The sequence below is a fragment of the Stegostoma tigrinum genome, chromosome 4 (genome assembly GCF_030684315.1).
Source record: "Stegostoma tigrinum isolate sSteTig4 chromosome 4, sSteTig4.hap1, whole genome shotgun sequence".
Lineage (NCBI taxonomy): Eukaryota > Metazoa > Chordata > Chondrichthyes > Orectolobiformes > Stegostomatidae > Stegostoma > Stegostoma tigrinum.
The window spans coordinates 84963718-84977568 of NC_081357.1; the positions used below are offsets into that span (position 1 = coordinate 84963718).

General features: G+C 40.8%; 1 protein-coding gene across 2 annotated transcripts in view; it reads right to left on the reverse strand.

Moving 5' to 3' along the window:
- Window positions 1–13851, reverse strand: part of LOC125452853 (collagen alpha-1(XXII) chain-like) — a 444116-nt gene that overhangs the window by 311156 nt on the left and 119109 nt on the right. For both annotated transcript variants that reach the window (XM_059645502.1, XM_059645503.1), the window contains one exon: window positions 8530–8583. In XM_059645502.1, coding sequence (XP_059501485.1) covers window positions 8530–8583 — 54 coding nt within the window. The remainder of the gene's footprint in view (window positions 1–8529; window positions 8584–13851) is intronic.

The following is a 13851-nucleotide window of genomic DNA, read 5'->3' on the forward strand; positions in this document are numbered from 1 at the left end:
ACTCAGCACTGACCTCCAGGCAGAATACTTACCATCTACAACTACTCCCTGCCTCCCGTCAGCCAACCAATTCTGAATCCAGACAGCCAAATCACCCTGAATCCCATATCTCCTGACTTTATGAATGAACCTGCAGTGGGCAACTTTATCAAATGCCATGCTGAAGTCCATGTAAACCACATCCACTGCCCGACCCTCGTCAACCTGTCTCGAGACTTCCTCAAAGAACTCAATAAGATTTGTAAGGCATGACCTTCCTCTTACAAAGCCATGCTGACTCCCTTTAATCATGCTATGCTTTTCCAAATAGTCATAAATCCTATCCCTCAGAATTCTTTCCAAAACCTTGCTGACCACAGACGTAAGACTGACTGGTCTGTAATTTCCAGGGATTTCCCTATTCCCTTTCTTGAAAAGAGGCACAACATTTGCCTCCCTCCAATCTTCCGGTATGACTCCCGTGGAGAGTGAGCAAGCAAAGATCTTCGCTAGCGGCTTAGTAACCTCCTTTCTCGCTTCCCAGAGCAACACATCTCTCTTCTCTGACTGGGGAAAATGTCAGCAAGGGCAGCTCCAGACTGATGGTGCTTGCCTGTGTGTATAACAAACATTTAAAGATGGCATCAATGGATGTTGGTTCATTTTGGAATACCAGGCAATGGCAAGTTGTTCTGGATACTGCAATTGGAGCTGGGATCACGGTAGGTTGTTAATGAGTCTGGTAAGATGTGTCAAGAGAAATATCTTGCAAGCCCTTGTGGTAAGAAACCCTCCAGAAACTTGACAAAACTGACAATTACCAAAGAAGAGTAAGATCTCTGTCACCTATACATAATTATCTGACAGCACTAAGAGAAATAATCTGCTTATTGTCTAGGAGGGTCACATAATCATTACTGTCCAGTTAGGTCCCAGAACAGGCAGATTCAGACGTGGTTTAATATCTTAACTGAAAGGCAGTACCTCTAACAGTATGGCACTCTATTGGCAATGTAGTCAGCCTCAATTTGCATTCAGGTTTTGGAACAGGAGTAAATCCTCTGTGTTACAGGCAAGATTGATACCACCAGATAGAAGCTGACAGTCACTACAAGTGCAGGAATATTATCCATCACTTTATCTTACAGTTAGCTTGCAATTTTGAGACTGTAGTTCTGATATTGGATAACATTTAGAATTGAGGTCTTCTTTAGTAATTGTAGAACATTTATCTTGTCATCATCTTATAGATTCTGTCATTTATCGGTTGAAAAGGCTGCACAGTAATAAGTTCCTTTGTTAGACATGTGTTGTTTAACAGAGAAACATCACGCACGAGAGTTAACAAAAGGATATGATTTTCTTCTCTGAAAAAATATACTCTGGAGGCTAGTATGGTAAATGTTATTGCTACAATTATGTGCAGCATGCGTTTCAAGTGAGTTCTCTAAAATGTGTGCACTGTCAAAATTAAAATGATTAAATGAGAGTTTACGTTGTGAAACAATAAGCAAGTGAATAATGGCACATTAGTCAGATTTTACGAGCACCACTGAAAGCCCTGGCAAATGAGAGTGGGGATGAAAGACAGGCCACTGCAAAGTTCCTAATCTCGGAGGATTGCAGGCTGATCGCTACTCGTCGGTTGCACAAAGGCTGGTATAATTACCATACACAAGTGAAATAGTTTGATACACTCTAGAAAGGTGTCATCTGCAAGAAAATGAATGCAAAGTCTTCCTATATTTCCTTGAAAAGTGTACAAAATGCAGCAAGGTTTAAAAGAATTCTGAAGTTATTAGTTAAATAAATATCAGATAGTTTCTCCAACTGATTTATTTTGATTTGACTTTGGGAAATTGAGAACAAAAGAGAAGTACAACACAGGAACAAGCCCTTCGGCCCTCCAAGCCTGAGCTGATCATTATGGACTGACTAAACTAAAAAACCAAGCTTCTGCCCTTATTCAGTCCGTATCCCTCAATTCCCTCCCTATTCATTTAACCATCCTGATTCGTTTTAAAATATCACCAATGTACCTGTTTCTGGCAGTGCATTCCAGATTCCTACCATTTTCTGCACGAAAAACTTTGCTTGCATATCTGCCTTAAACATTTGCCCTCTCACCCTGAACCTGTGCCCCCTTCTAAACGAAACTTCAACCCTGGGAAAAAGCCTCTGACGATCTACCCTATCCATGTCTCTCAGAATTTTGTAGTCTTCTATCAGGTCTCCTCTCAGCCGGCGTCTTTTCAAAAAGAGAGCTGAAACTAACTTTGTTATTAAGCGCTGAATGTCTTGAAAGTGGTCATCACTCTTCTCCTTTAACTACTGCAGTGATTGTGCTCCAACGATGGTGTTGGATACAAGACTTGAATTTGTAATTCCATCCTCGGGGTGACTCTCAACTTTCAAGTCTGGTGCATCAGGTCCAATCACTTTATTATTACAGAGCAGAGTTGGCCAAAGAGGGAGTGGGAACAGCAAACTGAGAGTTTGGGGTAGGAGCTCAATGGAAGAATTGGCTACCAGGGAACTCGATTCTTTCCAAACCCCATTTCAAAAGACTTTACTCCCCCATCCACTTATGACTCTCATACTTGTCACCAGTCAGGTCAGCACAATTTTCAGTCCTCATTTTGAGAAGGACTATTACAAAGCCCTTGACCAGATTCATAAAAATCAAGTGAGGTAGGACTGCAGACTCTTGATAGAAATTAATTAGGGTTCAACACATGGAAACAAAACAGGAGCAGGAATCAATCATTCGGTTCTTTGAGCCTGCTCCCATTCAACATGATAGTGACTGATCATCCAACTCAATATCTTGTTCCTACTTTCTTTCTGTGCTCTTTGATCCCTTTAACTCTAAGAACTATATCTAATCTTTTCTTGAAAACGTTCAATGTTTGCGTCTCAACCACTTTCTGTGACAGAGAATTTCACAGACTCACTGCACTGTGGTGAAGAAATATCTCCTCATCTCAGTTCTAATTGGCTTACCCCATACCCTTAGACTGTGAACTCTGGTTCAGGACACCTTAGCTATGGGAACATCCTCATGCATTTACCCTGTCTAATCCTGTCAGAATTTTATTGGTTTCTTTGAGATCACCCCTCATTTTTCTAGCCTCCAATGAATATATTCCTAACCAATAGACCACAATACCAGTGTCTCTTCAGACATCAGTCCTGCCATCCCAGGAATCAGTCTGTTAAAACTTCATTGCACTCCCTCCACAGCCAGAACATCTCTCCTCATATAAGAGGACCAAAATTGCACATAACCATTGCAGTGATGGTCTCACCAAGCCACTGTGTAACTGCAGAAAATATCCCCACTCCTGTACTTGAATTCTCTTGTTACTAGTCTTCTTGCTGTACCCTTCAATCTAATTGCCCATTAATATCACCATGAAGCATATTTTGAGAAGCACTGCTACCAGTGCTAAACCTAAGTGTAGCAAGGCCAGATCAGAAACTAAAGTCAGCAGGATTATGATCCCATCTCCCCTACTGCACCAGTGCTAGCGCAGCTTGTTATTGGAAGTAGAGGAGAAGTGAAGAGCACTGGTGTTTTAGAGTAGAACTCTTTAATTTCTCTGACAAGAAGTTGTGACTTCTAACACTATGATCAGTGGTGGTGAGTCCTCTGGTAAGGGGAATCAACTTAAAGCCTACATTTTGCTATCACTAACCATGTATTATCATGCATACAAACAGATTCTGCTACATGGCAAAGTATGCCACATGGGCCCGTGAGCCTCCTCCACCATTCAATAATATTGTGTTTGATCTGATTACTCCAGATTACTACCTAGCCTTGATGACCTTACACCCTCTTCCTTATCATAAATCTATCAACCTTGAACTTAAAAATATTCAAAAACCACTTCTGCCACTTTTGAGGAAGAAAGTTCCAAAGACTTTAAGAAAGAAATTCTCATTTCTGACCTAAATGTATGTTTCCTTATTTTTAAATACTGAACCCCCCATCCAAGTTTCCTCAAATCTAAGAAATTTTGGAAATTTCATCAAGCATCAAATATCCCTCCCAAGAAACACTGAGTGGAGGTCATGGCACAGCAGCAGTGTGACTAGGCTTATTCTCCAACATCCTAAGTTAATGTAACAACAACGAGTTCACATCCCACCATATCAATTAATGAAATTTGCATTTAATGATAGAACAAAATCTGGATTTGAAAAGCTAATCTAATGGCGATGATCTAAGAAATGCTATTTGGAAAATGCAATCTAATTCAGTAATATCTACTCCTCAGGAAGGAGTTACATATAGTTATTAGAGTTAAGGGGATTGAGGAATATCAGGGGAAAGTGGAACAAGATTTTGAATTGTATGGCCATATTGAGTGCAGAGCAGACTTAAATGGCCAACTCCACTTCCTATTTTCTAAGTTTTTATAAGCCTGGGATGAAGTTCATCAGGACCTGAACATATCTGAGGCCACAGCTCGAACAGACGACTGAAGGATAGCAAATGTGGTTCCCCTGTTCAAGAAGGGGAGTAGAGACAACCCTGGTAATTATAGACCAGTCAGCCTTACCTCAGTTGTTGGTAAAGTGTTGGAAAAGGTTATAAGAGACAGGATTTATAATCATCTAGAAAAGAATAAATTGATTAGCGATAGTCAGCACAGTTTTGTGAAGGGTAGGTCGTGCCTCACAAACCTTATTGAGTTCTTTGAGAACGTGACCAAACAGGTAGATGAGAGTAAACTGTTTGATGTGGTGTATATGGATTTCAGCAAGGCGTTCGATAAGGTTCCCCACAGTAGGCTATTGTACAAAATGCGGAGGAATGGGATTGTGGGAGATATAGCAGTTTGGATCGGAAATTCGCTTGCTGAAAGAAGACAGAGGGTGGTAGTTGATGGGAAATGTACATCCTGGAGACCAGTTACTAGTGGTGTACCGCAAGGATCGGTGTTGGGTCCACTGCTGTTTGTCATTTTTATAAATGACCTGGATGAGGGCGTAGAAGGACGGGTTAGTAAATTTGCAGACGACTCACAGGTCTGTGGAGTTGTGGATAGTGACAAAGGATGTTGTAGGTTGCAGAGAGACATAGATAAGCCGCAGAGCTGGGCTGAGAGTTGGCAAATGGAGTTTGATGCAGACAAGTGTGAGGTGAGGCACTTTGGTAGGAGTAACCGGAAGGCAAAGTACTGGGCTAATGGTAAGATTCTTGGTAGCGTAGATGAGCAGAGAGATCTCGGTGTCCATGTACACTGATCCTTGAAAGTTGCCACCCAGGTTGACAGGGCTGTTAAGAAGGCATACAGTGTTTTAGCTTTTATTAATAGAGGGTTCGAGTTCCGGAACCAAGAGGGTACGCTGCAGCTGTACAAAACTCTGGTGTGGCCGCACTTGGAGTATTGCATACAGTTCTGGTCACTGCATTATAAGAAGGACATGGAAGCTTTGGAGAGGGTGCAGAGGAGATTTACTAGGATGTTGCCTGGTATGGAGGGAAGGTCTTACGAGGAAAGGCTGAGGGACTTGAGGCTGTTTTCGTTAGAGAGAAGAAGGTTGAGAGGTGACTTAATTGAAACATAAAATAATCAGTGGGTTAGATAGGGTGGATAGGGAGAGCCTTTTTCCTAGGATGGTGATGGTGCGCACAAGGGGGCATAGCTTTAAATTGAGGGGTGAAAGATACAGGACAGATGTCAGAGGTAGTTTCTTTACTCAGAGAGTAGTAAGGGAATGGAACACTTTGCCTGCAACGGTAGTAGATTCGCCAACTTTAAGTACATTTAACTCATCATTGGACAAGCATATGGACGTACATGGGATAGTGTAGGTTAGATGGGCTTCAGATCGGTATGACAGGTCGGCACAACATCGAGAGCTGAAGGGCCTGTTTTGTGCTGTAATGTTCTATGTTCTATTTTCTAATTTTTTCAGTACCGCTTTCTGAGAAATTACTGCTCAAAGTCACACTCAAATTGAAATTGATAACATCTAACATTTCTGGATTAATAGTTTATGAACAAAGAAAATTACAGCACAGGAACAGGTGCTTCAGCCCTCCCAAGCCTGCACCAATGTGCTGCCTGTCACGACGAAAACCCTCCACCCTTTATTCCTATCCTATTCATATATTTGTCAAGATGCCCTTTAAAAGTCACTATCGTATCAGCTTCCACTACTTCCTCCGGCAGTGAGTTCCAGGCACCCACCACCCTCTACGTAAAAAACATGCCTCCTCCATCATCTCTAAACCTTGCCCCTTGCACCTAAAACCTATGCCCCCTTGTAACGGACTCTTCCACCCTGGGAAAAAAACCTCCGACTGTCTAAGCCCTTCATAATCTTGTAGACCTCTATCAAGTCGCCTCTCAACCTCTGTCGTTCCAGGGAGAAAACCCAAGTTTCTCCAACCTCTCCTCATTGCTAATGCCCTCCACACCAGGCAGCACCCTGGTAAATCTTTTCTGTGCCACATCCTTCTGTTTGTGTGGTGAGCAGAATTGAACACAATATTCCAAATGCAGCTTAACTAAGATTCTGTAAAATTGCAACATTACCTGCCAATTTTTAAACTCAATGCCCTGGCTGATGAAGGCAAGCATGCCGTATACCTTCTCCACCTGTGTTGTCACTTTCAGTGAACTGTGTACCTGTACACCCAGATCCCTCTGCCTATCAGTACTCTCAAGGTTTTTGTCATTTATTGTATACTTTCAATCTGGATTAGACATTGTGAAATGCATTACCTCACATTTTTCTGGATTAAACTCCATCTGCCATCTCTCTGCCCAAGTCACCAACCAAACTACATCCTGCTGTATTCTCCAATAGTCCTCATCGCTATCCGCAATTCCACCAACATTTGTGTCATCTGCAAACTTACTAATCAAACCAGTTACATTTTCCTCCAAATCATTTATATATATTACAAATAACAAAGGTCCCAACACTGAACCCCTGAGGAACACCACTAGTCACAGCCCGCCATTCAGAAACAGACATTTCTACTGTTACCCTGTGTCTTCTATGACTGAACCAGTTTTTAATCCATCTTGCAAGCTTACCTCTGACCCCATCGATTTTACCTTCATATCGGTCTGCTTGCAGGACCTTGTCAAAGGACTCACTGAAGTCCATGTAGACCACATCCATTACCCTACACTCATCAATCATCTTTTTCACTTCCTCATAAAACTCAATAAAGTTAGTTAGACATGACTGCTCCCACACAAGACCATGTTGCTTCACGCTAAGATGCCCACAAATTTCCAAACAGGAGTAAATCCTGTCTTGAAGAAGCCTCTCCAATAATTTCCCTATCACCGACGTAAATCTCACAGGCCAGCAATTAGCTCAATTATCCCTGCCACCCTTCTTAAACAAAGGAACAACACTGGCTATTCTCCAATCCTCTGGGACCTGCTCTATAGCCAGTGATGATCTGAAGTTTTCTCTCATGGCCCCTGCAATTTCCTCCCTTGCCTCTATCAGTATTCTGGAGTATAATCCATCAGGCCCTGGGAACTTGTCTACCTTAATGCTTTTCAAGACCCCCAATACTTCCTACCTTTTATTCTCAACATGATGCAAACTACCTACACTCCCTTCCCCAGACTCATCATCTACCAAGTCCTTCTCTACGGTGAATAGTGACACAAAGCACTCATTTAATGCCTCACCCATTTCCTCTGGCTCCACATATAAATTCTCTTCCCTGTCCTTGAGTGGGCCAAGCCTCTCCCTCGCTACCCTCTTGCTCTTTATATATGAATAAGAAGCCTTGGGATTTTCCTTAATCCTGTTGGCCAATGGCTTTTCATAACCCATTTTAGCCCTCCTGACTCCTTGCTTAAGTTTCTTTCAACTTGCCTTGTATTTCACCTTTACTTCATGTGTTCCCAGCCTCCAAGCCTTGACAAATGCTTTGTTTTGCTTTTTGGTTGCAGTATTACACATTCGCCTTAAAATTAGATTGGTAATCATCCATGACATTGTCAAAATTAGGAGCAGGCCACATAACTTTTTGATCTATAAGATCATGGTTGATCTTTCCTCTCAATTCCACTTCCCATCATCTCTCCATATTCATTGCCAATCTCCAGATTTCCCCAAAGTACCTTACAACCAACTAAGTACATTTCAAAATGTGGTCATTGTTGTAATATGAGAAATAGGGCAAACAATTTGTATGGAGTAAGGTTCCATAAACCATTATGAGATTATCAGCCAATGATGTCTTAGTGATAATAGAGTGTTAAATATTGGTCGGGGTGAACTCTACAGCTCTTCTTTGAAAGGCTTCTCCAGGTTCTTTAACAGACAGGCCTTCAGTTTATCAGCTCATTTGAATGGCGACACACCCAAACGCATAGCACACTCTCAGTATGGCTAGATAAGTGTCAGCCTGAGTCTTGTGCTCAGATCACTTGTGTGGGACTTGATCCACAATCTTTTGACTAAGACTAGAGAGGCCCTCATGAAGCCATGGTCTAGATTCAAAATATGAATTCATAAGTAGGTTGCAGGGGAAAAAATACATTACAAAACATTTACATCTCTCCCAGGTAGCCCTCGTGGTCCAGCTTCTCCAAGGTCACCTTTTTCACCCTGATGAACAAGAAACAAGAACCATAATTAATTTAATGATTAAAAGCTTGTGAACAGTCCATGAGCCATTGCATACCTGACACATTAGCCAGTTAACTTAACATGAATGAATTGTTTGGATTTATTTGTCACTTCACCCTCTAATGTCATATGCCATCACTGCAATTGGAAACTATGTAGCTCTATATCCAAATATAGGGACCAGACACACAACATTGAGGCCAATGCTATCCTCATCAAATGCCCTCATACTTCGTAGCACCTTAATAAATAATAATGGGAACCTGACTTGTTTTCATTCATCTCCCATTCAATAATTTGATTCCAGACTTCTCCATTTGATTAAAAATACTTCAGTTTATTTAAAGAGAAGAGCATCTGTTAATTATGCATTAGTTGGGTCCAATTGCTGGATATTAACTGGTGATTCATTTGTGCCTCCGAGAAAGGACTGGACTGACACTGTGGTTGTTGGAAGCGCAGATGTATGTTTGGAATAAGTATCTACAAATAAATGCTTATGTAAGTGTGTGAAGTGTATAAAGTTTGGCTTTAGCTCCATCTCTCAGTACCTAGTGATCTGAATTATAACAGGCATCTCCTATACTTTTCAGTAAGGAAGAATGCCCATTACCTAATCATGGATAAAGAAGGAAAAGCTTTACAAAAGTTTTAACACCATCAAAATGTATCAAACTTGTTGCAATCAAGCAATTATAAAGCAACAAATATTTCCTGAAGTTAAATTGTGATGCTTAATCTGTTGTGAATGATTTCTTTCAAAATTGTTTCACAAATACCATCATAAAGGAAACAATATCTGTTCTTACTGCATTTCAATGGAGCCAAAGATAATTAAAAAGGCAGAGTAAATGAAACAAAGTGCTCATGAAATATAAGTGAATGATTTTTTAAAATTCAAATAAAGAATAATCAGTCAAACAATCACCCTCGTTTCAAGAAAGTTATTTTGAATAATTCAGCTTTTTACAACAATTCACTCAGTACATTATTGAGGGAACTAACAATGCTTTTCAAGATACAAATGTTATCCACGCATGCAATGTGTTTGTTTTATCAATGTAACCACACCATCACTGGTGGACAGGCACTCAACAGGGAATGTTTAATGTTTCATTTGTTAATTAAGTGCTTACATAAATGACTAGGCAGCATGTTAATAAAAATAAACTAATGAAGATGCTGGAGATCTGTTAAAAACAGCAGAAACTGGAAAAACTCAGTATGCCTGGCAGCATCTATGGAGAGAGAAGTAATTCACTCACATTTTGCCAGTATTTTATACATTATTTGCTTTATTTTCCAGATAGAAACCAGTGAGATCTTTTGAACCTATGGCAGGTATGTACATAGTGGCGTGTTCGAAGATAAATGATGCAAGTGGAGTCAATTCCCAGTGCATCACTGGATTGTATCTCCTCCCCCTCCCTATCATACTGAAAGCAGCATTCCACTGTAAAGCTAATTCTAGACTCTTGGTAACAACCAACAAACCATAGAATCCACTCTGAAAGCACTGGTCATACCGTTGAATTCTGTACTATATCAATATATTATGCATCCTCAAATCATTACAAAACAGCTCCAAACAATCCTTATAGTTGAGTCAATCTTTACCTTCACAACTGTGAACTGTGCGAAGACCTGACTGGCCCCCTGTGTTTCTAGATCTATGTTCATTGCTGGAAGGGAGGGTCAAGACTACAATGATAGTCATCAGAGATTCGCAAGTACAACGGGTATGTCAATCACCAAAATGTATTAATTTCTCTCTTTGGTAAGACTTGCATTTGAATGAACTTTCATCTCATGTCCTGTTTTGAAGCATATATAGAGATAGTGTTTAAGGAATTTGCAGGTGAGTTTCTGAGTCATGCAATACTATAACTATAACCTCAGCAGTCTTGTTAGAAAGTTGCCAGAAAGTTGAAATTAGAGGAGCTCTAAACAGAGATGTCCACTGTGATATCCTCACATCTAACTAAACACTGTTTGAAGGGACATCTGGGGGAGCTGGTTGGAGTTTACTTGAACAGACAAATCCATCTTAAAACAGTAAAAATACAGGTTGCTTTAAAAACTTGATTTTTGAATATAATTTTCCACATTTCATCTGCCAAATCCTTTCTATGGCAAAACAATTAATAACTACAGAATTAGAATCTCCTAACTATCTGGGACATGGAATAGAGGTTACTGAGAAATCCTTTAAGGATACATATTTTGTATTTGTTGACATCTGTTGCTTTGACAAGACAAATGCGGACAGAAAGTGAATCTCTTTTAACACTTCCTTTATTTAATCTAGATGATCTGTCAAATCCAATACTATACTAAACAATCCAAATTGAAATGCTGTAACATATACAATTTTGTACTAATTGCTCCTTCCGAGTTTGATGAACAAGGTGTTTATCATTCAGGTACCCTACAGCATGCAAACTTTAAAAACAAGCCATTCACTTTACAATGCACCACAATCACAATTCCTTTTCTCCTATGCCAAGTAAATCATGTTCAACTTGAAAACTTTTCCATTTGAACTAGTTTTAAGACACGCCCTGGCCCCCTGTACTTCAGAGCTCTCCCAATGATTTTCTTTGTCAATGATTAATTATTTAGAGGTTAATATTCCTGTCTGTGGATGTATTCATTTCAAAGGCAGGTTTTTAGGAATGAAAAAAACTTGGGAGCAGGATTCATTCCCTCGAGCCTGCACCATCATTCTAGGTCATGGCTGATTATCTACCTCAATGGGATATTTCTGCTCTATCCCCATGTGCCTTGATATCATTACTGCCAAGAACTTTTAGCAATCTCTATTTTAGGTTTAATTAATCTCTGAGTTTGCACAGGCTTCCAGGGTACAGAATTCCAAAGAATCACCACAGTCTTAGTGAAGAAATTCTTTTTCATTTCATTCTTACAAGGTCTGTCCTTTATCCTGAGATTACGAACCCTGGTTGTCGATCCCACAGCCAGGGGAAACATGATTCTGGCATCTAATCTGTCCGTCTGTCATTTTAAGAATTTTGTGTATTATTATCAGATCACCTCTCATTCTTCGAAACTCTGCAGAAAACAGGCACAGTCCCCTCAATGTCTCATCAAAGAACATTCCTACCATTCTAGGAATCGGTCCGGTGAATCTCCACTGGATTCTCTCTATAACAAACGTATGTTTCCTCAGGCAAGGAGGGCAGATTACAATCAATATTTCAGATTTATTTTCGCTAGTGCGCAATGCAAATGCAGCCAGGCTTGGTTGCTTCAGCTCTTAAATCCTCTTGTGACAATGATCAACATGCCGCTTAGCTTCCAAACTACTTGCTGCACCTGGATATTAGCTTTCAGTGGTTCTTGAACAAAGAACCCTAGACCTCTTTGGAACTCAACACTTTCTAATCTCTCACAACCATTGATGCAAATATCTTTAATGGTAATTAAGCAGGTAAAGTAACAAATTATCTAGGAGTTTCTGATGCTCAATGACGAGCATAGAATGGAATCTATAGAATCCCTACCGTGGGGAAATAGGCCATTTGGCCCAACAGGTCTACATCAATCCTTCAAAGAGTATCCCTCTCTGAGCACCCTACTCCTACCCATCCACATCCCTATAACCCTGTATTTGTCATGGATCAAGCCACAAATGTACAAATGATTATTAGTTTCATTTCACTCAAACTTTCATGAAAGGCAGTGTTCCCCAGGGTTCAAGTAGCCCGATAACTCTTACTGAAACCAGTTTGACTCCAGATGACATCAGTTCAGTCTTCTGTTATACATCAGATGAGTGCCAAGGAACAGTGGCACATCCACATGTGCCTCCACATCCCTGAACACTATGGATAACCTAACATGGCCAATTCACCTAATTTGCACATCTCTGGACTGCGGGAAGCAACTGGAGCACCCAGTGGAAATCAACGCAGACAAGGGGAGAATGTGCAAACTCCATGCAGACAGTCGTTTGAGGCTGGAATTGAACCTGGGTCCCTGGCACCGTGAGGCAACAGTGCTAACCACTGAGCCACCGTGCCAAGCACTCTACCTCTGGGACAGAGCTCGAGATTTGAATCCCACACCAAGGCTTAGTGGCCTTTTGTAACATAACTAAACAAATTATTTTCTGAAGAATGGTCTAGGCCCGAAATGTCAGCTTTCCTGCTCCTCTGATGCTGCTTGGCCTGCTGTTCTCATCCAGCTCTGCACCTTGTTATCTCTATGAACAGATTGCTTATCAGCTTGTCAATGCTTCTAACACACCTGATGTCAGGTGGTGAGTGTCAGCCATTCTGCAGAAGGCAGGGTCAAAGTACTGTAGTACTGTGACCATAAGTGTGGACATCCATGGGCCAATCCTTGTAAACAAGGATAGGAGAAAAAGAAGACAGAGCATCACATTGCTGGAGAAAGGTACAGCCCATAATAATGACAAATCTTTTCTCGTTTTTCTATACAGGGCCAATACCATGGTTTTGTATGTTCGGCAGGCAGTTCAGGCCTGGAATTTAGGGCCACAATGGCATGACTTCATCTCTGACCTCTGACTCCTGTGAGGTTGGATGTGGCTGCAAACATAGGTCTATGCAATTGCCTCTTCTTTGTGGACTCTTGATATCAAACTGGTGAAGGCAGAGGCTTCCTGTATTCGAGAGACTGCACAGCAACAAATGGAACTACAGCGGCTGAGATATTTATGTATTTAACTTGCCTGTATCTTCTCATTCAGCTTTGCTGCTGTTCCTTGGCACTTTATAATTTATAATGGAAGACTGAACTGATATCACCAGGAGTCAAACTGGTTTCAGTATGAGGTATCAGGCTACTTGAACCCTGGGAACACTGCCTTTCATGAAAGTTTGAGTGAAATGAAACTAATAATCATTTGCACATTTGCACCACCTATTGTCCTCTTTTTAACCTATAAGATGCTGTGGCCACCATAAACCTTTTGATATTGTTAGGATAATACAGAATATTGACAGTCTCCCGAAGTAATTAATGATATTTTGACACATTTCATTGTGCGATACTTTGTACCCAAAGGTTATACGAAGAACATAGAACAGTACAGCACATGAGCAGGCCCATCAGCTCATCATGTCTGTGTCGACCATGATACTATTTTAAACTAATCCCATTTGCTTGCATATGCTCCATTTTGTCTATTCCCAGCTTGATTATGTGTCTGTCTGAACGTCTCAAACTTTGCACTTGGATCTGCTTCAACCACCTCCGCTG